Here is a 27,216-nt window from a genome sequence, read left to right as displayed (position 1 = left end):
GTCATCGGCCAATGACTATTGCAAGAGAAATCTACCAACGTGTAGTACGTGCCGTTACAACAAAAACACTTACGTTTACGACTACAGTGTTTGAAGTAGAAAGAAAAATATCAATAATTTGTTATTTAATTTTTGGATCAATATACTACATACAATAGAAAACGATTAAACCTAAGCACAACTCAATGACTAAACACTGATAAATTTATATTTTAATTTCGTAAGTTTTTCTCTCGCAATTACACACTCACATGCATATGTATAAGGGTGCCCGTAAGAGGTGCTATGACGTGACATGTACGTATGGCATTTATTTTTTCAATCACCTTAAACATCAACCCATGCATACCCTTATGTGAGTTGATGCGGTTTTGGGGCCAAAAATAATATGCAATATTAGGGGTTTCCTTAAACTAATGATGTACTACACTTCATCGTCACGACGATATAGACAAATTGGAGAGTCTGAGTTCTTCGGAGGTGAGTCGAAGCATTTGCTGTTCCTCAGAATTGATGTGCACAAGCTGCCCACTATCGAAATTCAATAAGTTACTTATCGTTGGTCCCTGATCACCGTCTCCGACAGTATCAACAATGTTCGCAATGTTTGCGTTGTTGCTCCTTGACAAGTTTACCATTGTCGCATCGTGATTGTTATTCGATGGTTGCTGGAATGGTGATTGCGGTGACTGCTGTTGTTGAATTTGCATTTGATGCTGTAGTTGTGCATTCTGCTAGGATTGGAAATAGGTAAAATTTATTTCACATTAAAAAATAGTGGTATTTCTTTAAGCACCTCATGATTTGGTGGAAAATTCCAATGCGGATTTTGCGTTTCAGCTGACATAGCAGTGGCTGTCGCCGTTAACAAATTCTGCAAATTGAACTGGTTGTTGTTTGCATTAAGATTATTCATTGCTATTGCTGCTGCTGTGCTCATATTGCCCATTACCGGTAGCACATTAGAATACTTTTCCTCCCAATTTGTTGCCCCTGTATTGCCGTAAAGAAGATTATGATATTCCTGCTGCTGTGGCTGATGCTGATTATGCTGTGGTTGTTGATGTGAGTCCTGCTGTTGTGGCAGTTCAGAATGACGCACATACTGCCGCGAATGGAGTTGTACTGGCTGTGGCTGACCACCTCTATATGAGTTAAACTCGTTATGCATCTCTAGTGGAATGGGCATTGTATCAGTATTTGGTGGAACTCCCCCGACCGCGGTGCTCCCTTGATATTGATGGCTAGGCGACATCAATGGTGTATTTCCTCCTGCAGTCATGTTATATGGTGATGGTGTATTTGGATGATTGTAATTATTCGGCGGTGATAAAGGCTGGGGAGATGGAGTCATCTCCGAAGTTCCGCGATATAAGTTAAATGGTTGGGGTGATGCTTCTGCAAATCAACATAAACTTATAGCATGCGTGTCCAAATATACTATACATAACGTAACAGAATATAGGTATTTCTCTTAATATTTATAAATGCATATCTTACCTCTTGGTTCCGTCTTAATCGCTGGTATAATGGGTGTATTCCAATTTGTAATGCCTAAAATAGTTAGAAAATAAAAAAGCATTAAATATGAAACAAAAAAACATTGCGTAGAATTAATACGACAGATAGAAATGAAAAGTGATGGTTATTTCGAAAGTAAATCCTTTTGTACTTATTGACGAACTAAACGAGATAAACTTAAATTCGTTTGAAGAGTGGTGCAAAAAATCAAATATTCAAAATTGAATATAATTGCCTAACAAGCTAATTAGAATTTCACATTACAATCTTTTTAGAGAGCTATGTATATTAGAATTCAATTGGAAAATTTTGTTCCGCTTGCATAACATTAGATAGAGGAAAGTTTTGCAATTACTGAGTTGCCGTTTTCTTAGTACTTCAGTATTTCATATTGGGGACTATAAGACCTTTTCCATTAAAATACCAAAGAATACGCCTACATATACTTTATTCTAACATATACTTTCATTTTGAGAAATTCGTAAATTTGTAAAAATTTAGTTAGAAATATTACCAATTTTAGAAATTATTTCATATCTAAATTTCAGTATTAACTCTGATGTACCGCGATTGTCTTTGTACACAGAATGATCAGAAAACATAACGATATTTTTTTATGTCAATTTGGTTATTGAATATATAGTATATACCAATGATGAGTGTCACAAGGTTGTTGTACAATATGCTGTGGAATATTTCTTAAAATTTTGCAATGTTTTGATCAGCAAGAATTCAAAGGCTTAATACTAAAAACATACATATTAGGACAGATTAAAAAATTGCATGAAAATGCTATTTTTTTGGAATATTATTATGGTATCTTTAAAAACTTTAATGTTGTTTGATAACATCTATACTTTCATAGTTTTAATTAACAAGTTTCAACTAAGGTAAGTGTAACTATCCGGAATAATTTGTAATATTTCAACAACTATGGCATTATCAAAAAGTTCTTTTTACGTAAATACATAACTTGTGTATAATACATACTTACATATATACATATATTTGTGAATGAAAAAAAAACAAAGATCATTGATCGTATTTTTAGCATGACGCAAAAGCAAAACAAAATTTAGATATTAAAGCAAAAAGCTGTAAGCACAGTAAAATATTGTGCGAATAAAACGGGAGTGCATGAGCACACAAATGCAAGTTAATTACTGATAAAAAAGATTATCTTTCATTTACCTTTTTCGAACGAAGAAAATCAAGTAACATTTAAGCCATTGCCAAGACTTTTAATAGAATTTTATTCTTTTATTATCAAAATATTGTTTTCTTTCAATTTCATTGTTTTTTTTACCATTTTAAATCTTTCATCTGTATGAATTATATATTATTTTTCTACTATAAAATTTCACATTCTAATGTAGCGGTTTACTCATTTGTATGTATGTACGTAAGTCATCTGAGTAACATATTTTACTTGGTATTGTTCCAAAATTGCAAATTTTTAATATCATGTCAATATTTTACAATACAAAAGGATTTTCAAAACAAGAAATATAGTACTTCAATTTTCATTTGGCATAAATACGCTTTAAAGTATGCTCAATTCACAATGGATGTGGGATCAGAAAATGTAAATCATCTAGGAGACACGACCCACATATGATCCACTACGGTGTGATTGCATGACCGTTGCATTTCAGTTTCAAAATATTTAAATAATCCAACTCGCCGCTAATTGCTCTACATACATATTTCAGAAACATAATGGAGCAATGTTGTACCTTCGAATCGGTTTACATTTTGAAGTTATGATATTTCAATTACTTAGGATTTTAAAATCATTTATAGTATATTACAATTTATTACTTATTTATAAAATGACAGCAAATTGATCAAGTACATTGCTAAAGTGAAATGTTTCTGGTATAAGATTGGGCAATATTCCAAGAGCTTATTTAAGACAGATACATGACGATACAATGTGGGTAAATGGAATTAGACTTTTAGTTATATGAAAAGGCACTAACACACATATACATATGTGATACGTGTGCTTATTGATTCAATCAAGTCAACATGTTCGTTATAAAATATGTACCACAACCAAAAAATTCTTGTAACCCCAATTGTAACCAAATACCACCAACACCGTTATCAACCTCATAATCAAAATATAATTAAAAAGACAAATGCACTTACGACCACCTGGGTGATCACTTTGTTGTTGCGGCGAGAAATGCATTGTATCGCCATCAGTCCTTTGACGTTTTCGTCTCAATTCCTCTGGTCCTATAATCAAAAGAGTTATTTCTTGGTTTATTTTTCTAAAAAACAGTGATATAAATTTCATACAAAGTTCGCTTTTAAGTACTTCGTCAATAATTCAGTTACATGTGTAATTTTAAAATCTAATACATCTGGCTTAATATTATGGTTTTATAAAAAGCTACAAATAGATCGGGGTTCCAATCCATATTTTGTATTGATATATAATAAATGAATCCATGTTCAAATTGGGCGAAGCTTGAATACATCAATCTCTTATTTTTATATACATATGTATGTAAGTACTTCAGTCGTCGGTACGGTCGATTTTTTGACGCCAACATTGCCATTACCAAATTTAGAGCATACTTCATCTGTATCTCAAACAATCTCAGTATCATTTGTACCTATGTATGTGCGTAGGTATATATTTTTACACATACATATGTATATATTTCAATGTATGTACTATATGCATATTACTCTACATAAAATATGTATCAGATCGATACATTACAAATATTCAATACCAGGGTATTGTTATAAAATCAATCGATTGCACAGTAATATTTTATTTTTTTATCAAAAACTAAATGCCGAAAAATACGTTGACATTGTTTTGTTGTATCGTTTTCTTTTCAAAATCTTAACATACACTTACATATGTACATTTATATGTAAGTATAGACATCAGTGTGTTTTCATCATTCGTTAGGAGTTTCTTTGTAAACAGCAATACATACATACATATATGTATGTATGTATGTATATTTTTAAAAGTTTTCAATTGATAGTCAAAGACACTACTTAATGTAAGATCCATGATCAAATTTCATCAAATTAATTATGGAAATCCCCTAGCTTCCGAAGAGCTTACTAATTGTTCTTCATTTCAATTGATGCAGTTCGCTGCTGCCAAACGCCTAGCGATTTCATCAGGAGTTAAAATCTCCCCCGCATCAACTGCGGCGTAATACGCGGAAGCTTCGTCGAATTCGCTGGTTGTTGCTTGGGGCGGTATGCTGGTATATAATGCGAAATGTTCTGCTTCTGTTAAATCTACATCGGGATCAAGTTGGACGTTGAAAGCCCCTTCGCATAAGTTACGCAGACTTTGGCGGTCAGCTATCGCTACTAGTTCCATATTCCCCTCACATAGTGGAATATCGGCAAGTTGTAAGGCAGAAACAGTTTTACGGTCAAGTGTATTGCTTAACGTTACGGTACTGGCATGTGAGTACTCTTCGTTTTGAGGCAGACTATTAATACTATCGCCTTTCAATGGTATATGTATAACATCAGCGGTCAAACGTGATGGGCGTTTTCCCGAAACGCTACTAACACTGCGACCAACTGGGCGACTTGGCTTAGTTCCCTTATTAAATTCACTTTTAGTGGGGCTTGTTGGTAAGGATATAGGCTGAAGAGATTTTACAGATCCGCGATTTGGATCGTTCATTCGAAATTGGGAAATACTTGGTTCACGACTTAAATTTGGAGTAGTGCCCTTGGAATTTTGGGCTACGTCCCCACTTTGATTGAGGTCAGGCCTGCTTTTACGTCGCGAAAAAATCTTTGAGAAAAATCCTGATTTCTTTTGTTTAGGTAATGTATTTGAATTACTGCCGTTAAGCGGCTTGGAGGGCAAACGCTTTGAAAGTGGCGACTGATCTGGAGTCTTTTTTATTATAATCGGAGCTGGTGAACGAGATCTGTAATCGGATACAACGTTGATATTCTCTTGAATCGAATTGCTTTCAGTAATTCCATCTTGCTTTCGTATACGTTTTGGTGGTAGAGGGGGTAATTTCTCCTCTTCTGCAGCGGTCACGTGCATGTGTGGTGACAAATATTTTGGTGGCAATGGACGCGGTGGTGAGACCGTTTGCTTGGTTCTTTGCTGCTGACTTGGCTGTTGATGTAATGGTGGTATAGGAATCTGCTCCAGTGTAGCCAGTGCAGCATCAGCACTTAATGCAAAAGATCCATTACGATCATACTGTGCATCTTCTGGAGCAAGTTGAGAGGATGGGGGAGTTGGTGGCATTAAGTCATCTAACGGAATATCGACAGGGTTCTTAAAAGCTCTCTGCAAACTACTATAAGTAGCTGCATCATCAAAACTATCATCTACTTCCATAGATTTCTTCTGACCGTCTATTTCAGAATTCTTATCATTTATTTCAGTGAGCATAGCTTTATATGTGTCACGTTGAAGCACATGTCGTGTATAAATTTCGTCTAATTCAGCAGCTTCATCCAGTAGTGCTGTAAGAACTTTATCCTCGTCAATAGAAGCAATGGATGCTGCACCATCTGGTGGCGGAGAACCTTCATTCTCCTGTAATTCATTGCTTTTCATCCATTCATTGATTTTATCATTAACGGAAAGTTGCTTCTGTTCTTTCGCTCCAGTATATTTCATTTCTTCCAACTGCGAACTTGCAACTCGTTCAACTTGTAGCTGTGGTTGAACATTTTCCACTTTAGCCTCCTCCGATATTGCACCAAGCTGTTTCTTATTAGATACTGGTTCCATATTAAGTTCCTGTTGTTCCAACTCTCTTACTTTCTCATCGATTATCGCATCGATTTCATTCTCCTTACGGCGTTTATCGGCCTCTGCCGCTTCTACTGTAATAGAGTTATCCAAATAACCCTTCATCTCTTCATGCGACTCTGCAGTTGAAGTGTCCAAATTTATAGCCTCTTCAAAACTTAATTTTTTATCATCTGCTGTTTTTAATATTTCTTGAAATACGCACTCGTCTGGCTGTTTGAGCATACGACGCAAATTTTCTAAGGAATACCTACCCGACTTCGCTGGCTTATATTCAAATGTCGCGGGGTCACTAACTGCTCCATCTGAAGGTCTTTGCAATTGTACCAATACCTATAAACACATAAATCATTAGACTGATTATTATTTTATGAAACCAATTTTGATTTTGGGCCGAATACGAAAGCAAACATGTTAATTAAACTTTCCCAAATACTACCATACTTATTATAAAATTTGAGTTTATTTTTCATACAGTTTTCAATTAAATTTAAACTTCCATTCGAGTCATTCCAAATTACTATACGTATGTATATGTGGGTGTTGGTTTAGACACATTTAAATATGTATGTATGTTTTCGTACGGCACTTTTTTACATGTAGTTGGTATTCATATAAGGAGAGCACAGTCAAATATATGTATATCTTTATTACACAAAGACTCACCTCGACTGGCATTGTTATGCTTGTATTATGATATTTTGGTGTCCTGAATGTAATCGCGGTTTGTTTATGAACATCACTGTGCTCGAACTGACCATATGCTTGCCATATTGTAACACCGTCCTTCTCTTCAAAAAATCGCACCGCAATATCCTCTTTAGCTACTTTCTCACAGAGTAGAATAATTTTTGTGTTCCCTAAAACCGAGGCCGAACACTCACAAATGCGACAAATAACGAGATCCGACATGGCCTTTTTATCATAAATTGGCTCTGAGACTACAGGTGGCAGTGGTACTGTGAAACGACCCATGTCACCTTTTAAAAATACTTGAAAACACAATCTGACAGAGTTTAGATCTATACTAGTTGGCTGGAAACGGTGCGAAAATCCAGCTGAGAAAAAAACAAACATATAGACAAATATGAATATACTATACATATATTGTATACTACCAGCATAACAACGATATCATCTGTACTCACTTTTAAAAGGATCAACACGAATATCTTCTCTTGCTTTTAAGGCACTTTCAATGTCTTTCTTCTTCACGCATTGTATTCCTAAATTACCGAATACGGCACGCATCGTATCGCTGTTAATTTCCAAGGTGCAAACACCCTTTTTACAACCCTCCTTACCTACCAAATTGTGAGGATGAGGACTGAAGCAGAAATTGTAAATTTAAAAAAATGTCTCTATCAAGATAAATATTTAAGTTCTGTGTTTTTAAAGTAAATTGACATAAAATAATAAGGAAAAAGACACGTAGTTTCTTACCGGTATGGTGCGTCCTTGGTTACACAAGAGACGACCACTACTGCTCGCCCCTTATAACCAACAATTTCGATGGTAGGAAAAGTTTTCATTTCCGGGGTCGAGTTCACGCCTGGAATAGAACCAGCCGAACGACCCTCGCATTCATAACGAAATCTCAATGCTTTGCTTGCAGGCTGTTCCACAATTTTAACGTACGCCTTTTTAGCGATTTTTTTATTTGGGTTTGTTTGCTGCTGAGATGGAGACGTAGTGTCAGTATGTTGTTGCTTCGTTTGGTCCGTATTATAATTCATATTTTGTTGTTGCTGATGCTGAGGGGATTGATGTTGTAGATGTTCCTCATTCGGGCTTACTCTTGGGCCCCCTCCTATATTGGCGTTACTTTGGCTAGGATACATAATAATTACTTAAAATAATTAACTGAAAATAAAGAAGAAAATAGTTTACATTGAATTTAGTCAAAATACGGTTACACTTAACAATTTCATAATGAATTAACAAAAGATTTGTACGAAATTTCAAAAGAACTATGTACATATATAATATAGAAATCTCTAGGCCATGGATATATTATTATTATTCTGACATGCTTAAGTTTTTCACTAACGTTGTATCTTTGATCTCTTCCACACTCTATACAGCAAAATTGTGAATTGTACACCAAAAATAAATTCGGTTTCTTCTCACAAAGCAGACAGATGTTGCAGGTTTCCCAAGTTTGCCTCTTTCCCTCAGAATATATTTCTGTTGATCACAATGTAAGGAGTCGGCATATACTAAATCTCAACTATTTTCAAAAACGCTTTCAACCATCTCCGATCAGCGAGAGGTGAACCGCGGATGCGCGAAAATGAATCAGATTTTGTACATACATGTGTATGTACATATATCGTGCAAAAGAGAGAACCGACAGCAAGAATCGACAACAAAGCCGAAAATACATTTTTTGTACCTCCGAGAAAAATAAATCCGCACAAAATTAATGCGAAAATATTAAAACATATGTCAATGTATTCATGTAGTCATTACATAGGTATATGTATGTACATATGTATGTATCTAGAGAATAGCATTTGAAAATTTTGTAAAATTTTATGATTAAAAACTATATTGTATTGAACGTAATATTACATACTTCTCATTGATACGCATATGGTATATTATTCATGCACATATGTACTATACATGCATGTGAAAAACGCCTATTCGACATATTTTCATACTTAGCCCAATGTAAATGTATTCGTATACTAAAATCAAACTGCTTGAGCCACAATCCTAGCTATTCAAGTTTCGTATTTTTTCCATACATTGACTGGTATTTATTACGTGATCAAACTAGTATTTATCTCTGATCAAACTTTTAAAAAATTATATACATATGTACATATACATGTATGTATGTAGAAAGTCTGACCCTTTTTGACTAATTCGATTTTGACCAGGAAATTCTAAATGTAAATTGCTTCTTTAGTAGTTTGACGCTTTTCTGCCGGGTACACTTTTATTTGTGGATGTATGTATATATGTATGTAACTATACGCAGATACACCTTGATCAAAATGACTTTAACATATGAACGTACATACATATGTAGGTAATTGAACACATAAATTTCCCAACGAATTCTTTAATAAACGTATTAGTATAAAAATCTGTGTGTATTTCTCTATCACTTGGTGAATAAATCGCCGTTTGTGAATAGCCGAGAGTCAGTTCACAAGCACATACCCAAACTCTAAATTGGACAAAAAGCTCACCTAAGGAATCAAGTTGTAAACGCAATACTAATTACTGAAATGCATAATATTTTATTAAAATAAACAATTAAATGCATAATATCCCAAAAGAAAACTTTATATAAAAAATAATATATACATACATATATACATACCTAAATTACACATGAATGAGAAAACAGCCTTCTGACGTCTTCATAATCGACGTCACTTCTCGAAATGGCGGTATTGACACAAGAATGTATGTATATACTACATATGTATGTACAAATGAATGTATGTATGATCATGCCTACAACATTAATATTGTGGGACCATTTACTCGATCTAGTGTATAGGTCTATACATACATGTACATATGTATATACTCGCACTTATAATGAGAAGTACATCTACAAAGCGTTGTTGGCGTCTAGACAATTACGTAAATCATCAAAAATAGATCGTCACACCAATTCATCTCTCTTAATGTTATTTTCATAGAAGGCTTCCTAGGGGTCAAAAAGAGCGCACTTCAATGATCCAAACAAAATTTTCAGATACCACAACTGTGACTTTTTTCGATACTGCCATTTTGAAGAGCAATTTATATAACATATCTACTTAGGTTAACACTCATAAATCATAATTTATTTTATATACAGGGTGGCGCAAAAGTAATCCTCCTATCAGAAGATGCTATAAATTTTGCAACTGACCTCTAATGTCACTTCTGTTTTGACATTTGTGTAGAAAACACATGCGAAATACACGCAAATAAGCAATGGTACGCTACACTGCACAAGAACGCGGGTTATTGGTGACTATTTATTTGGCCAATAATCGGTCGGTGACTTTGGCACAACGTGAATTTCGTCGCAGATTTCCAGGCTGTCCGACGCCTACTGGTGAAACACTGCGACGTTTAGCCGCTCGTCTCGAAGAGACTGGCACAACACGAGATGCTGCCAGGCGTGGCAGACCCCGGAGTAGTCGTTCTGCAGAGAATATTGCTGCTGTTGCCGAGGATGTCATGGAAGCGCCGTCGACATCGACCAGACGATGTGCCACGCAAATGGGTATCAGTCGACGGTGTTTAAAGCGAATTTTGGTACAAGATTTGAAGATGTTTCCCTACAAAGTCCAGATGGTGCATCGGCTGTTAGCTGCTGACCGCCAGTCGCGTCTAACGCTCATACGCTCAAGCCATCCTTAATCACCACCAAGAGGAAGATGATTTTTCATCAAAAATAATCATGAGTGATGAGGCCCATTTCCATCTTAGCGGGTACGTAAATAAGCAAAATTTACCCTTCTGGGGCACTGAAAGTCCGCGTGTAACCCACGAAGAGCCATTACACCCGCTCAAAGTCACTGTGCAATGTGCTGTTTTCGCTGGAAGAGTCATCGGACCTTTTTTCTTCGAAGACGTCGCGGGCCAAACGGTTACTGTGAGTGGTGAGCGCTACAGAGCCATAATCAACGAGTTCTTTTTGCCGCAACTTGATGGATTGGGATTGGAAAACATGTGGTTCCAACAGGACGATGCAACGGCACACACTATACGTGCCACAACCGATATGCTGAAGGATGCATTTCCCAGGCGCCTAATCTCCCGTTTAGGCGATTTGCACTGGCCAGCAAGATCGCCTGATTTGACCGCTCCAGACTTCTTTTTACGGGGCTTTTTGAAGTCGCGGGCTTATATCAACAAGCTTCAGACTCTAGCAGCACTTAAAGACAATATCCGTCAAGAATGTGAGGACCTATCGCCGGAAGTTCTGGCCATATTGATGGAAAATGACAATCAACTGTGGCCGCGGCCATTTACATGATATCATATTCTCAACTTGATGTAAAAAAATTTAAAAGACCAAATAAAAATAGTCCACAAGCAGAATCAAAATTTTTTATTTTTTTTTTTTAAATTACAGCCAAAAAATATCGGAAGGTTATTTTTGTATATCTAAATATGTATTCACTTGAATATGTAAGCTTGTGCTGAACCGACTCCAAATGGTTGATGACTTTGAGTGCAATCCTTTTCATAGTCCTAAGAATTTCGATCTTAGAGCATTTTCTCATCTTGATGAAAGTTTTATTTGCCACCATTTTAAAAATGTTCCATTCTTTACATGACAAAAGAACAAAACAACTACCAATCAACTCATTTGCAATGTCTATTATTGAGCTTAATAATTAGTAGTAAATTTCATTAAAACAAAAGAAAAAAAGAAAAATTTACTATCAAAAACAAAAAATAAACAAAGCCTGGACATCCTCACCCTTTCGTTTTGAGAACGGCAAAAATTATTGCGGAAGAAAACGCTAGTGGCATTTGAATCCACGTGTCACCAGTAGATAGTCGCGCATTCAATACATTTGGGTATGATGGGTAACAGCATTTGGTTTTCAGCAATTACTTTGGAATAAGTATTGTATATATATACATATGTATGCACAGGAATACATACTTATGTACATATGCATAAATAAAAAGACGAGGTATTTGGAAAGCATGTTATGTCTTTTCGGTAATGTTCCTATCAAAACTACATTCTCATTCGAATTTTTAGCTAAATTTGTAGTAAATATGGAGAAAAGAATACAAATAACGTCATTTCGTTTAAAAATACATACTTATATACATATGTGGTAAATATATATTGTTCACATATAAGCAAATATTCTATTTGGAACCAAGCCAATGTTTTAAATCGAAAAAAAAATCTTTAAATTATCGCGTTTGGGGGCCTTTTAAAACTTCTACATCTTGTCAACTGGTAGCATATGTATTTATTTTTTCACATGCAGATTTTGTGCCTAAAAATATTTGTTCTTTATATTCATGCACTGATATTGTTTTATTCTATAAGTTTGTAAATTATATACTTTCCAATCTAGCGATCATAGTGATAGCACACCATCCCGCATTTACATAGATAGAGCCTTAATTTTTAAGGCTTAATTAAAGTTAGAGAAAGGATAGTACGTAGTTGGTATTATCTGCAATAACATTAGTTGAGTTTTTACCTTTCTTTTGATACGAACTTTAAATTTTTCTCAGGATTTTTTTCTTCCTAGTCAAAAATGGCATTGGTATATAATTAATTTGAATTATTTTACATATAATTTCATTTAATTTGCACATATTTAATTATACATATGTATGTATGTATATGCTTAAATAGGCTTGTAACCGCGCTTACTTCCTTAAGCAATAAAACTTGATGCATCGAAACACTAATTATACTGTAATGTACTGGCAGAACTGTCGATCGGATGAAGTACTTAATTACTTAATTACCGAAAGTGGTTTTTATCAAACTCATGCGCCCGAAAATGTTTTCTTCGATAATATTATTATGCCGGAATAATATTACGATTTTAGTGCGAAATTTTTTTAAAACTCACAAAACGTTGCTGGAACTCAAGTTTTCCAAATTGCACTATTTCTGGATCAAAACAATAAAATGTAATATATTTTTTCCAATTGCCGTTTGCCTAGCAATGCGTACGCCATGTTTTGGCGTCGAATACTGAATGTGTGAATTTTTGAACTAAAATAATTCAAAATATTGCAGAATTGCTAAAGCCAGTATAACATACCATACATATGTAAGTGTGTACGCATGACTTTTGTGTATCTGCTTAACCTAGAATAATATAAGTATTGATATACATTTATACATACATATGAACATATACCCCATGAAAAAATTGCATTTGGATAAATTATTATCGTTTGGTTAAACTACTTTCTTACACGCATTAACTTTTGATTAAAATTTACAACAGGAATTGCTAACTAGTATTTAGTAGTTCTGAGTCAAATCTAAACATGTAAGGAATTCGGGCCATGCTGGTAATAAGGTTAGTAATAATATAAACTTTGATTTATCCCACGGCAGGGCATCTATATACCATACATACATACATATTTATGTGATTGTATGACTATCTGTTATATACGTAAGCATCCATATAACACGCTAAAATATCAACGGGCTTAATACATAGAAAATAAGTATGTGTATGTATATTTCTCAATAAATACATTTCTAAATACGACAATATGAAGGTATTTATCTATATTCTTATACGTACATATGTACATACATATATATGAATAAAAGAAAATTGAATTCTTTATTAATGACTCACTTCATTGAGAAAACATTTACAAAAACATAAATACCATGAGAACATGCCAAAAAGATAAATAATTCACGCGGCAAACCTGTGGACAAACGACTACTGTTGAAAAAAAAATTTTCAAAAACCATGGATGTTTTTATTCCATGTATGATTGAGTACTAATCATAAACAAGGTACAATATAAAAAATGCAATAATGATATGGTTTGACAACATGTTTTGGAAACATTTTATCACCCACAAAGTTACTATCAAAGAACAATATTGGAAAAAAAATGTATTTAAACTTTAAAATGTCTTTGACGGAAGTAAAACTCAACTATATAAATTTTATACGACATATGTAATTAGGGTACTCCCTTCCCAATTGTTCGAATATCTGAAAGTTATGTACCCATGTAAACTTAGATACTAATTTCCAGAATGGCATTTTTATATTTTTGTGAAGAAATGATGAGTAATCAACACATTTCCATTATCCTGAGAATGCTTTAAGTACATACATACATATATTTTTTATTATGAATTACTTTAGAAATGAACGATTAGGTATATGAAGTATTAATGAAATTTTGAATTTTTTGTGCAAATATACATATGTATGTAAGTAATATTGAAATATGAATTTCCCCCAAAGCATTTAACAATTGCAACATCGTAGACAACCCAGTTCTTTTATCTTATAAGGGATTATATTCAGAAAAAGTTTTTAATACTCGGAGATCCTTTAGAGTATACATACATATGTACATATGTATATATAAACGAGCAGCGTGGCGCGCTGAGTCGAGTTAGGCATGTCCGTCTGTAAATACGCGAACTAGGCCCTCAGGTTTTTAATATATTGATCTGAAATTTCTCCTCGTAGCTATGTTAAACTCCTGATATTTGGCCCTTTTTCAAAGTAAGAGAGTGTTATAAGAATATTATGTAATAAATTTAGCTGTCATTAATTACTACTGTATTTTATATTTAATAAGGTAATAAAATGTAAAGTTTATTTTAAGATATACACGTACCACGTAGATCAATAACACGAAATCAAACCGTCTCACCGTTCGCATAATTTTGATATTTTGATTCGTAACTATAACTAATACATGTACCATTGTGCAACATACATAAATTAACAAGTAAGGAAGGGCAAAGTTCGGGTGTCACCGAACATTTTATACTCTCGCATGATAAAGTGATAATCGAGATTTCATTATCCGTCATTTACATATTTTTCAAATACCGTATTTGTGTAAAGTTTTATTCCGCTATCATCATTGGTTCCTAATGTGCATATTATACGGAGAAGGCATCAGATGGAATTCAAAATAGCGTTATATTGGAAGAAGGCGTGGTTGTGAACCGATTTCACCCATATTTCGTACATGTCATCAGGGTTAAGAAAATTTTATATACCGAATTTCATTGAAATCGGTCTAGTAGCTCCTGAGATATGGTTCTTGAACCATAAGTGGGCGGCGCCACGCCCATTTTCAATTTTTAAAAAAAGCCTGGGTGCAGCTTCCTTCTGCCACTTCTTCCGTAAAATTTAGTGTTTCTGATGTTTTTTGTTAGTCGGTTAACGCACTTTTAGTGATTTTCAACATAACCTTTGTATGGGAGGTGGACGTGGGTATTATCCGAATTCTTCCATTTTTGAACTGTATATGGAAATGCCTGAAAGAAACTATTCTATAGAGTTTGGTTGACATAGCCATAGTAGTTTCTGAGATATGTACAAAAAACTTAGTAGGGGGCGGGGCCACGCCCACTTTTCCAAAAAAATTACGTCCAACTATACCCCTCCCTAGTGCGATCCTTTGTGCCAAATTTCATTTTAATATCTTTATTTATGGCTTAGTTCTGACACTTTAGAGGTTTTCGGTTTTCTCCATTTTGTGGGCGTGGCAGTGGGCCGATTTTGCCCATCTTCGAACTTTACCTTCTAATGGAGCCAAGGAATACGTGTACCAAGTTTCATCATGATATCTCAATTTTTACTCAAGTTACAGCTTGCACGGACGGACAGACAGACATCCGGATTTCAACTCTACTCGTCACCCTGATCACTTTGGTATATATAACCCTATATCTGACTCTTTTAGTTTTAGGACTTACAAACAACCGTTATGTGAACAAAACTATAATACTCTCCTTAGCAACTTTGTTGCGAGAGTATAAAAAGGCGCGCATTCAAATATAGTGCGTATGTACCATACTTTTTGAGGCTTAATCGATTATTTTCGTAATATTATTACATACTCACATATATACAAATGTATGTCATACACATACATATAAAGTACAAACATGCACAGATCTTTAAATATAACTGAAATTTCGCAAACTTCCATTAGCCATGTTTTAGCATTAAAATTAATAAAGGAACATATAGCATCTTGTCCTTATTCAATTATGCAACAAATCTACAAATTCTTGTATTTACCATATATTGTTATCTTAAAATTATTTATCTAATTTGTTGTTATACATGTAACATTCGAGGATATACATTAATAAATATGTAGATATGCACAGTCATCTGTTCGCATATTCCCAAAAAAATCTGTACAAACATATGTTTTATAATAGGTTGTCCGCGTTAAGCTTTTCGTCAGTTTAAGCTCCCACAACACCTGGGTTAGTCGTTAAAATATTCAAAACATATGTATGTATATACGTATGTGTGTAAAATATTATGTACGTTTATAAGTTAAATATTTTATTAAAATTAAAATCTTGCCACTTTTTAACACGAACACTTAAACATGGTGGACGCTTAAGTAAAAATACTGTTATATTTATTCCATTTGTAGCAGTTGCTAACTTCATACAAACAGATGTACATCGTACGAGTATGTAGTATGTTTGATTAATAAGCCGCGATCACAACCGTTCACTATTGAAGTAAAGTCGACAATGAATTGAGTTGGAAATTCTTGCACCTATTTTGAACGCACACCAAAATGCCTGATATGTATGTATGTATGTATGTATATATGTACGGTAGTATGCATGCGAGTGGCACCGGTTGGTGTATCGCTCGGTTTGGTTTTAGCAATTTCTTGTAAATAACTTTACTTGCTGTTATTGGAGTAATACTCATTTGTCTATGCAGATACATATGTACATACATATGAATGTACTATATATACCTATGTACACTCATATTAATGCATACCCTGTACAAAATGTGACAAGTGCGGAATGAGTTCGCGATTATTCGCAAAGGAACATGTGACCAATGATTTGTAACATGAAAAAAACATTCAGAAGGGCTTTGGAGAGAAATGTAAACAATGATCCAAATCTTTATTTAAATATTTATATCTTACATTTGAAATTAATTAATGTATAATAGCATCCTAAAGCTCCTGTGTTGAAAATTAATGCATTCTCAATTGTAACTTATAGAGAATAATCCGGGTGTACGCTCTTTAAAGATTATCCCATATACATATGTACATATGTACCATAGGACAACGTGCGTATGCCTATGCGATAGCAAGTATTTGATGTTTTTGTTATTATTAATATTGCTCTATTGCCCGCTATGAGCCGGTAAGCGACGAATCATTTCAAATACATATTCAATGTTCTCTTCATTCGAAAGTAGTGAGCATTGAAACTAGAAAAGCTTTTGCAGTTGTGTTGTTAATTACGGACAAAAAAGGGGAATGTTAAAAGCTTTCTCAAGCATGATAACAAAGTTTGGCTGTATAAAAGAGGAAGAGAGTAATAGTAAAAAGTGGTTATATTTGTAAGCAATTTGCCAAACTTTCGTTGACTGTTCTTGAAAGATATGGTGTTGATCGCATTTTAAGTAAAAACGTAAATAAATAACAATAATCGTAGTACGCCTTCATTGCCATGTTTAAATTTTGCAATACCACGTGCCTGTATGATCGACATGGTGCACAATTTAATAGTATACAGTGAAAAATAAGGCATGAACATTTGAATTTTTTATGAGTACCGTACTATTTACATACACCTAGCTATGTACCTACGTAATCTAAGTCATTTAATTGGATTAATTGATTTATTTCAATAACGATCATCGCGTGAAAGAAACATACATATGTACATATGTATGTATATACGTATGTTATACGCAGTAAGGTTAAAAAATGAGTACATACATACATATGTATATGTTTGTTTATACGTTTTGCATTTATTACTTCATAATGAGTAATGGTGCATTATTCACTATGTAAAAAGTTTGATTAAATATTATAACAATAATCAAAACTTGACAAAGAAAAGATTTGAAAATTTTTAAAGAGAAATTTTGTATCTCTTTATAGAATATTTTTTTACAAATAGATATCCAGATAATTTTTAGTATTAACTCTACACATACATATGTATGTATGTATGTATATTATCATAACATTTTGACACATCCCCTGCATATTTACATGTGTTCATTTGATTATTTTCTCGTAAATGTTTTTGTATGCACATTTGTATATACATATGTACATATGTAGTATGTACATATGTAGATAACTACTTTACATCGTACTTGCATTTTACTCTTTTTTGTTATAGTCCGTTGTGGATGCCGAAACCTGTCTTGCGCTCTTAGGTATAACAACTAATGCGTATACGACACGACCGTCTCAATTACGAGTAGAAAGAAAGATTTTACAACTTCGGATCGCAATCGAATCGAAAAATCTGATCGGAGTAAAGTGTGAAAAATAGTCAATTTCCAAATGTTTTTTAAAAATTGTTTTGTTTTTACATAAAATAATTCGATTTTATATATAATCCATACACGCACATTTCTACCAACAATTAAATTAAGACCCTCTGAAACTGCCTACTCAAAAGGATTGTTTTAAGCAATTTTATTTATGTTACTAAATTACTTGCTTAACTGTTATAAGAAAACATATTTGATATGCATGTAAGTATGTTACTATTACTGAGTTAATACATATGTATGTATGAGCATATATTGTTGTTGATATTTGATAATTGAAATTTTATAATTATACATACATATGTACATATGCTTATGTATGTATTAAAATGTGCAAATGTGCAAAGCATGATCCAATAAGTAGCTGTGCTGCCGATTTGTGTGTTGTGAGTCAATCATAATGAAACTTGTGGGAAAGTCCAGAATAATACCCGATCTTATAATTTTTACTTTGCTTCTAAATTTATCATACTGACTTAGAAACGTGAATACAAATAAACATTTATGTAATTGTTTGGTTTTAGATAGTTGGTGACGGTATTTTCAGTAATGATTCGTTTAGCATTAACAGCAAATATCCGTTTGGACTGGACATGTATTAATGAAGCTGTTTACAAAATCAAAAAACATTTCTTCATACCTATCTATGTAATTGCGTAAACAAATTTATTTCTCCATACACTTAGGGTCTTATATGAATATCATCAGCTAAGGATATGAGTAGCCAAATTATCTTTAAATAAATGTTGATAACTACATTTTCAAAAAAAACATGAATCTGTAATAACATTTTGTGTGTGGCAAATTTGAGATGTGTAAATTTACCTTTATTTTCATTTCCAGTGATTGTACTTTTTAATCTAATCAAGCAAGCTGGCTGCTCCAAGTTCTCTAATTGTGGGTATTTAAATATTAATTCCTAGTTCACTGTTTCACTGTTTCACTTTTTCTCACTTGTTCGTATATCATATTCTTTTACTCTCAGTAGATTTACGCACATCGACACATTATATGTATGTATGTATGTTTGTAGGTTTATTAAGCATGTATAGTATTTACTAGTAACTCTTTTTCGTTGACGGGAATACGTGATCGGTATAAATAAGCCGTAATTGCACTGAATGTATAATATAGCATTTATATTTGTATATGTTTATGTAGGTATTTACAAGCGTACACCACATTTAATACATGTTTAAGCACACAATATATGTACATATGTATATCAATGCAGTGGAGCATCAAAAAAGACGGGAAATTTACCAGTTTGCAACTAGAAATTCCTGTCTACACATAAAATCCAATTAGACTGAAAAACATCAAATTTATTCCAATTTTAGAACATTTTTATACAAGTGGTTTTGATTTATAATCCAACAATCATTAGCTGCTTATTTTTCTTCCAACAGCATCTCCAGGAAAAGGATCAATCGACTGACTGTGAGCATGCTACCACATGCATACATATGCATATAGTATGTGTACATATTCCTTTATATTATATATTCTATACGTGGGCATGTGTGTACGAATGTGCACATGGTTGTGTATGCCAATCCGTTAGCAAAGCAATATGTTCGCGTGGTATACATTTAATCAATATTTTTCTGCTTTATAATGTTCGTAACTTACATTAATCACTTTTTTTTTTGCAATTCACTCATTTCAGAAGGGTATATTCACTCACAAAATCAACTATGAAAAAATTGGTTCGATAAATACAAATTAACAAATTTTTAAACACGTCAACGACATTTAAACACTCCGTCACTGTGAACTCAACAACAAATGTGAACGAAACGGCGTGAAAGCGAAATGCAGACTAAAGCTACAACTTTTAATAAACCGATCTCTTAAAAATTTTGAGAGTCTTGCCCATTCCAGAGCTTCAGTGCTCTACACTCTCTAAGCCACCTCCCTTTATTACTATCATTGTTGTTGTACGTCACATGTTACATAGGGTTATCATCGCGGCTATCGCTTTGTACAACCATACATATATACATATGAAGATGTAGATACAATATAACTATTATACCTACACACGTTTATAAATTTGTAAGTAAATTCACTCGTCAATTGAGCTAGTCACGATCGTTGACGGCTCGTACACTTGGAGTCGATCGCGAATGTTTGTTCACTGAACGGTATTAATCCATGGAATAACTTCTAACTAATCAAACGCTCACATAAACGTATTTGAAATATATGTACATGTACATAGTATGTACACATGTACATATGTATGTATGTATGTACATATATACGTATAAGCTTTGGGATAGATACTTAGATATGAAACTCTACAGAAATAATCAAATTGCACGAATAATTTTTTAGGTATACAATACTCAAAGTATAATTATCTATATTGAGTTATCGAAATTTCACTTTTTGAGATAATTTACCAAATCCAAACTCAGTACGCCACTCTAAAAAATTTCAGTAACGTCCGTAATGTTGCGAACAAAAAGGTCATTTAAATTCTCTGTTACCCCTAACCCGATTGGTGTAAAAGTTGTATTTAGTTTAATAATATATTACACGAATTATTTGTTTAATATGCACATACATATGTACATATGTATAAACTGTAAATATAGTATAACCAAATATAATGATAAGGAGAATATGTTAGAGTTTCAGTTCAGTCTCTCAGTATCTTTACAGATTCAGCAGCCTCAAATACCTAATGCGTAGTGCTGTTGGGTGGACTCTAAATGACTTCGTCTCAAATTCCTGAAGCACTGTGCTATACGGTGGGCACCTATTTAGATAAGGCCTTAACTGTTAAAAGACATACATGCATAAGTATGTACATACATATATGTATGTATGTATATTTATAAATACTTTCGATATTTCTTTTCAGAATATACAATTTTTAGAAAAGCTATGTAAATATTTAACACTACTCAATAAGTGATTTGTTTGGTTTTTCCTAATGTACATAGAATTATACATATGTACATACATATGTATATATTGGGATATTTTGCTCCTCAAAGTGGTACAATTTTAAAAGTTCTCGCTCTCCTGCTTTTCATTCCTAAATTAGAGAGACATGCTGATATATTTAAACCTTTAAAAATTTCTACAATTTGTATTAATGTTTCCAATGGTATAATAGCAACAAATAATTGTACAGTTTGATATAAAACTTGTGTACGGCTATGTGACTCATACGTGATATGGTGGCAATACACCATCGAAAACTCACCATATAGTTTTATAACGATAAAAATGTCATTTTAACTCTCAATATTTCTCACGACCGAAACTTCACACACACAATCAAAATACTACTTGTGTAGCAGGGAATGGTAAAGCTTTTGTGAATGGAAAGCTTTTTTGTTGTATAAAGGCACATATAAATACATGCAATGTTACAAACATACATACATAAATGACGGCTACGTCTCACTCCTAATTACACATACATTTTAACATATTTCAGTAAATCATGTACATGCATACATCAAATTCAAATCGTTATCCTTCGAAATCCTAGCGTGAGTCATTGTTGGTTTCTTGGAATAAGATGTTTGCACTCATCATAGCATTTGTAGCTATGTATGTAGCGCACAAAGTTTAATGAAGCCAAAACTTCTTCCTCATTCCACTTATTACATTATGGAAGTCCTTTTATATGAATAATACGACTTTTTTGTACATACATACATATGTAAGTTCAAATAGTAAGCTGAAATACAACACGTGTTTTACGTTTTTATTGATTTTTCACTTTGTGAAAACAGCAATGTCTTTCAATGCGCAAGAACCTCATTTCAATGCTAAGGTGAAAGTGAATGAGTGCGCTCTTGTCTTGCCATGACCTATTGAAAAAGGGGAGTTGTGCACTTCCCCCCTCTTTTTAAGCTTGAAATATGTATGTATTTAAATGCATGCGTACTTTTGCACATCGTATGTATGTATATACAAGTATGCCACAATATACATAATTGCATAAGATTCGTGGACTACTGTGTATGTGCTCCCATCGTACAGTCTTCAATACATAGCATGTTCTTTAAATTAGCAATGGCTAGTGCTATTTTACATTAGCGGTGATTCCGTTTGGGCTTATAGAGATTTACAAATACATTCCAAGATTTTCTATGTTATTCCAAAGTTTAATAACCACATTGTTTCAAATATTTCAATATTTCTATTTGACAGATCAAAACTTAAACCCATACATCAGTATTTTAAGTTCTTCCTAAAATATCAATATCCAAGCTTTTTCCTGTCAATAACTTTATTTATTCATTTCTGTTTTATGTATGTATGAGTAGAAGTAACATTTGCATTCAAACTCAATATATGTATCTTTATTTCATAAAAATCGGAAAAATTTCGAAGCAACATTCAATTTTTGGTAAATAATTTAACTGTTTCAATTTTTCACTAGTCCTGGTAAATTATTATAGTCAAAGTCTTAAAAAATTCGCACTTTTGGAAGGTTATGTGATTTATAAATATTCGTTTCTACACATATTTAAATTTGAAATTTCGAGAACTAAATTAATGCAATTTTGCATATGAGTGCAGTTTATAGTGCATAGTAAAAATTATTTCCGTTAGCGAATGTACCCAAAGCCTCGGTATGTAAACAATATATTTATATAATTTATATGATATTTATTAACATTTTGGTGCACCAAGTTGGGAATAATGTTCACCGGTACTATGGACTTAGACTCCAATCGAAAGGGAAGGTTAAGTTTGTCAAAGGATAATTTTCAAAATGAACACATCACTTTTTCAATAAATAAGCAATTTCCTAATGATTATTCTAATGTTTCGAGACATATGGAATTTTCACCCAGCGATAATCCAATGGTCGCAGAGCAAACCAATAGTCTATATCTTAAGTGTGCAGACTCAAAAAATGGGGAATATTATACCTGTGCAGCGGATACTGAGCTTCGATTAGCTAGTATGCGCATTTTTGCTACGATTATGCTGAATGCCTGGCGTCGTCGTCGCGAGGATGTGAAACGTTTATTATTGAAAGTAGAAGATCTTAAAAAAGGAGTAAGAATAAAACATATGTAAATGTGTTTTCCAAATTGTATGTAAATATGTATAATCTTCGATTAGTCACAAAAGGCCAAAAATCAGATTCATGTTTACAACACACTGTTTCGGGTGGAACAAAAGCGAAATGATGAGCTCGCTTGTCAACTCAAGTCTTCGTTGGAAAGCGTTATGCAGGCAAAGTCTTCTTGTGAAAACCTTAACACCAATGTGATTAGTTTAAGAGCGGAACGTGTACTTCTTGAGCAAGATCTGGCAATTAAAAGCAAGGAACTTGAGGCACTTACTGATATACTAAGCCAAACCAAAGAACAGCTTTTTCAGTCGATGATAGATCAACATAATTTACGCTTTGCTCTTAACAAGGAACAACGCTCGGTGAAGGTGCTTGAGAATCAAAAAAATAATTTAATAAATGAGGTATGTATCGGCATTATTCGGTTATGAGTTACATTTGCGATTGTAAACAACGACAAGCTCTGTAATTTCGCAAAAAATGGTACAACAATTAACATACAGAACCGCACATATTTAAAAATATTTTAAATTGCATTCTTCGCTTTCTGTTTCATTCGTTGGACACAAATAATAATAAAAATAAAATCTTAAAGCGAAATAAAATCGTTAGGGAAAATCTTTTGCAAACTGAGACAGGAGGACGTAAATGTTATTATTAATTTATGTGATATTCATTTATTGATGATATTGTTCAATTTCCTTGATTTATTTTGAAATGAATACAGATTTCGAAAAATCGCTTAATTTTTATTTAAAGAATTAATAATACAAAACTCATTAAAAGCAGGAAATATTCTTCAAAATCTTGAGAAATGCTGCCAAAATAGCATCAATTAACAAGAAAAAAAATGTAAGTCTCTTCCAGTTTCGTGTATTCGGCTATCATGGGAATTGTCAGCAAGCCTTTTAACCTATATTGTTTAATAATGCGTATGTTATATTCGACAACTATTTCCCCCAATGTACGCAAAAACAAAGGTTTAAAGTTCCAAAAACGTCAACGAGATCGTGCTCCCCCTTTACCATATACAATTTAAGCTGTCTCTGCCAAACTCAGTTAAACTTGTAGCTTAGCTCCAAATAATATGATAGTATTTTCAATTATTTTAACAAAAATTAGCTCAAAAAAAGTGTTATCCCTTGTGGAAACTTTACTGAACATCAATGTTCCACTAACTTAAACCTACCAAATATTACGTTTTTGCATATGACAGAAATTTCAATGAATTTTTATCTTCCCAGCTATACCAGTTAACAAATGAGAGCCGCGAAACCGAAGACAAATATCGCACAGAATTGGTGCGAAAAGAAATTGATTGTGAGCGCGCCAATGGCAAGGTCAAACTTCTAGAAGCAAAGTTGAATGATTTGAAAGAGTGAGTTGCCGCCCTGATAAAAGTACACTAATATCATTCACATTTACAGGAAGTCCCGTAAACTTGATAAATCTGCAGATAATGAAAAACGACTCCGGCGCGAAACGGAAAGTTTGCAAAAAACAGTGGTGACGCTTCAAAAAGCACTCGAAAATACATTTGTTAAACGCTTTTACAGATGCTGGGATAAGATGCGCATGTACCAACATAAGGGGCTTCACGTTGCACAGATGTGTTTGTATTGCTTGTTGCCCGCCGTGCCTCTGCCAGCTACGTGTTCTAAACAAATAAACAACAACAACTTATTTAGTCAGGGAGATTACTCCAAAGAAATTAGGTTTTAATTTCCAATATAGAAACCAACGAAAGCTCAATTAAAGTCCCATTAAAATCCTCCAATAGCAATGATAAAAACGAAACACAAAGTTAAAATATTTCGTCTTTCATTTAAATTATAATTCAATGTTCCATAGGATTTTTGGGGAAATAACTGAGAACGTAAAACTTTGTGTTAACAAAAGTGTCCGTGGGGATATGTTTAACTGCTCAAATGCAAAACATTAATTTGATAGGCAACTATTGTAATTTGAAAAACAAAGAATATGAATATGTGTTTTGTGTTATCGCAATTAGACGCCATGTCAAAGAAATGTCTACCATAAGAAGGATAATAGACTCAAGTCCATTTAACACCAAATATGACTCACTTCGAAAACGTACTACTGCAAAGTATCCATACAGTATGGATACAGTTTTTATAACTACAAAACAACATTTCAAAATGATACATTGTATAATTTGGCGTTATAGAACACTTACTGCAACGCTTACTTTCGCAATTAGATGTTTTGGCTTATTATCTCTAAAATTATACGAAAACTTATTTAGACGATAATCAAACCAAATACTCAAATTTTCTCCTTGATTCCATTAAATTTTCAGCATATTTTCTCGTAATTTGGTATTTTATGGTTACCTAGGAAAATTTCGACTCTCAACACAAAACTTTTCTAAGGACCACTTTACAGAACAGTCATAAGTTTGATAAAATCTATATCTTTCATTAATCGATGTATTTGAGGACCATTAAGTATTTCACCTCTCAACTGTTCCGTACTAAGCTTCGAAAACTCTCTACAAATGTTATTAAAACACTTCCACGCCCAACGCTTTGACAAACTGCTTTATGCCTTCTAACTAGATCACTTATTAAATCACTGAGTTCACTTTGAGAAAATAACTTTGGTGTAGATGTTTCCCTTCTCATTCAAATCCATTGGTAGACTACCAATAACTGGGTATTTACCGACATCATCACCTTTGGAATGAAAGCGAAATTTACATTGAGTAAAACGGCACATTTTGTACACTGTAATTTTAGATATCACCACGTTTAATTTTCATACTGAATGAGAGTAAGGATCACGTGACATTTGCAGGCGAAGAACCCTAATCATGACTGGAAAACTAAATTTATATACTAAAAAGTTTCAAAATACTAGAAATCCAATTATCTTAAAAACAGGAGCACATTCAATATTTTCCTGAATAAGGTCCTAATCTGGACACATCAAAATTGACTAAACTATTCACGACAAGAAAAAAATGTTGTTTTCGTAAAGCTGTGTAATCTCTATTCAATAGTTTTAAGTGATATAAATGGATATTTGAAATAATATATATCAATACTCTAGAATTCTCTTGTACATGTTGGCGATAACACACAAAACTATTTGTAATTTAATATTTGTTTATGTATAGTTTACATAAATGTAGGAATGGTTATAGTCTGTTTTCAACAATTCCGGTCGATTTGAGCTTAGTGGTTTGTGAAATATGGCCAAGGTCACTTTTTAAAAACTTGTACACCATATATTCCCTTCCATAGGCTCAGTTATAGTACTTTATAGAGTTTCGCTTCCCTCCCTTTTTAAGACGAGCATACCGTCACTCGGAATTCAACCTGGTCATCCTTATCATGTATATATAAGTACATACATAACTCTATCTCGATTGATTTTAGACGCAACAAACAATCGTTAAGTGAACGAAACTATTATCCTCTGAGGGAATATAAAAATGGAGTTAGGTATTAGTGTAAAGTTACCGCAGTTTGAAGCATAGACCAGTTTTTAGATGATTGCCCTGTATTATACACACACATATGTATAAAAACACACTCAACATAGAAAAACGCTAGTCTGCAACTCAGTTGCGCTTATTTGTATTTATGGTAGGTATGTACATATGTAGATGTGCTAATTTGCAGTGAAAATCTACGAAACGAAGAGGTGAAACTATTTGTTATTTGTGTTTAAAGGCGCACATATTACATTTGATAGTAACGGTACGTTTAAACAGCTCACAAAAACAGAACATACATATACTTGTATGTATGTACTTAAAGATGTAAGTTTCTATATATTGAATGTACATACATATGTGCGTATACATT

The 27,216-nt window shown here is 33.3% G+C and overlaps 3 protein-coding genes across 10 annotated transcripts; 1 reads left to right on the top strand and 2 right to left on the bottom strand.

The window, feature by feature from the left end:
• Window positions 1–108: 108 nt before the first annotated feature.
• LOC120769604 (transcription factor mef2A-like) lies at window positions 109–4,180 on the bottom strand. The gene is made up of 4 exons (XM_040096684.1): window positions 3,676–4,180; window positions 1,501–1,554; window positions 797–1,398; window positions 109–734 (listed from the first exon to the last, which is right to left on the bottom strand). Exons 1-4 carry the CDS (start codon window positions 3,824–3,826, stop codon window positions 438–440), a joined length of 1,104 nt encoding a protein of 367 aa, XP_039952618.1. The 5' UTR covers window positions 3,827–4,180; the 3' UTR covers window positions 109–437.
• LOC120769598 (embryonic polarity protein dorsal) lies at window positions 3,817–20,244 on the bottom strand. Of its 8 annotated transcripts, XM_040096661.1 has the most exons (7): window positions 19,960–20,244; window positions 19,591–19,636; window positions 19,153–19,444; window positions 7,745–8,164; window positions 7,450–7,628; window positions 6,968–7,359; window positions 3,817–6,634 (listed from the first exon to the last, which is right to left on the bottom strand). In XM_040096661.1, the coding sequence occupies exons 4-7, from the start codon at window positions 8,140–8,142 to the stop codon at window positions 4,634–4,636; spliced, it is 2,970 nt and encodes a 989-aa protein (XP_039952595.1). In that variant the 5' UTR covers window positions 8,143–8,164; window positions 19,153–19,444; window positions 19,591–19,636; window positions 19,960–20,244; the 3' UTR covers window positions 3,817–4,633. The 8 variants fall into 8 exon arrangements, with proteins under 8 accessions (XP_039952595.1, XP_039952593.1, XP_039952594.1 ...); XM_040096659.1 differs by having other exon boundaries at window positions 19,153–19,636; XM_040096660.1 differs by lacking the exon at window positions 19,591–19,636.
• Window positions 20,245–22,735: 2,491 nt separating this feature from the next.
• On the top strand, window positions 22,736–25,175 carry LOC120769603 (protein CROWDED NUCLEI 1-like). The gene is made up of 5 exons (XM_040096683.1): window positions 22,736–22,931; window positions 22,993–23,364; window positions 23,431–23,787; window positions 24,628–24,761; window positions 24,811–25,175. Exons 2-5 carry the CDS (start codon window positions 23,002–23,004, stop codon window positions 25,103–25,105), a joined length of 1,149 nt encoding a protein of 382 aa, XP_039952617.1. The 5' UTR covers window positions 22,736–22,931; window positions 22,993–23,001; the 3' UTR covers window positions 25,106–25,175.
• Window positions 25,176–27,216: the final 2,041 nt, after the last annotated feature.

Source organism: Bactrocera tryoni, chromosome 2 (genome assembly GCF_016617805.1).
Source record: "Bactrocera tryoni isolate S06 chromosome 2, CSIRO_BtryS06_freeze2, whole genome shotgun sequence".
In the NCBI taxonomy this organism is placed as follows: Eukaryota; Metazoa; Arthropoda; class Insecta; order Diptera; family Tephritidae; genus Bactrocera; species Bactrocera tryoni.
This window is presented reverse-complemented; position numbering and strand designations above follow the sequence as displayed.

What these genes read in the sequence shown, in the direction of transcription:
- LOC120769604 (XM_040096684.1), bottom strand. Translation starts at nt 3,826, where the DNA reads ATGAAATTTATATCACTGTTTTTTAGAAAAATAAACCAAGAAATAACT. An exon ending in AAGTGATCACCCAGGTGGTC is followed by an intron (nt 1,555 to 3,675) that starts GTAAGTGCATTT and finishes TAACTATTTTAG; the next exon opens with GCATTACAAATTGGAATACA. An exon ending in GATTAAGACGGAACCAAGAG is followed by an intron (nt 1,399 to 1,500) that starts GTAAGATATGCA and finishes GTTGATTTGCAG; the next exon opens with AAGCATCACCCCAACCATTT.
- LOC120769598 (XM_040096659.1), bottom strand. Translation starts at nt 8,142, where the DNA reads ATGTATCCTAGCCAAAGTAACGCCAATATAGGAGGGGGCCCAAGAGTA. An exon ending in ACCAAGGACGCACCATACCG is followed by an intron (nt 7,629 to 7,744) that starts GTAAGAAACTAC and finishes TTTCTGCTTCAG; the next exon opens with TCCTCATCCTCACAATTTGG. An exon ending in TCGTGTTGATCCTTTTAAAA is followed by an intron (nt 7,360 to 7,449) that starts GTGAGTACAGAT and finishes TTTTTTTCTCAG; the next exon opens with CTGGATTTTCGCACCGTTTC.
- LOC120769603 (XM_040096683.1), top strand. Translation starts at nt 23,002, where the DNA reads ATGTTCACCGGTACTATGGACTTAGACTCCAATCGAAAGGGAAGGTTA. An exon ending in TAGAAGATCTTAAAAAAGGA is followed by an intron (nt 23,365 to 23,430) that starts GTAAGAATAAAA and finishes ATCTTCGATTAG; the next exon opens with TCACAAAAGGCCAAAAATCA. An exon ending in AAAATAATTTAATAAATGAG is followed by an intron (nt 23,788 to 24,627) that starts GTATGTATCGGC and finishes TTATCTTCCCAG; the next exon opens with CTATACCAGTTAACAAATGA.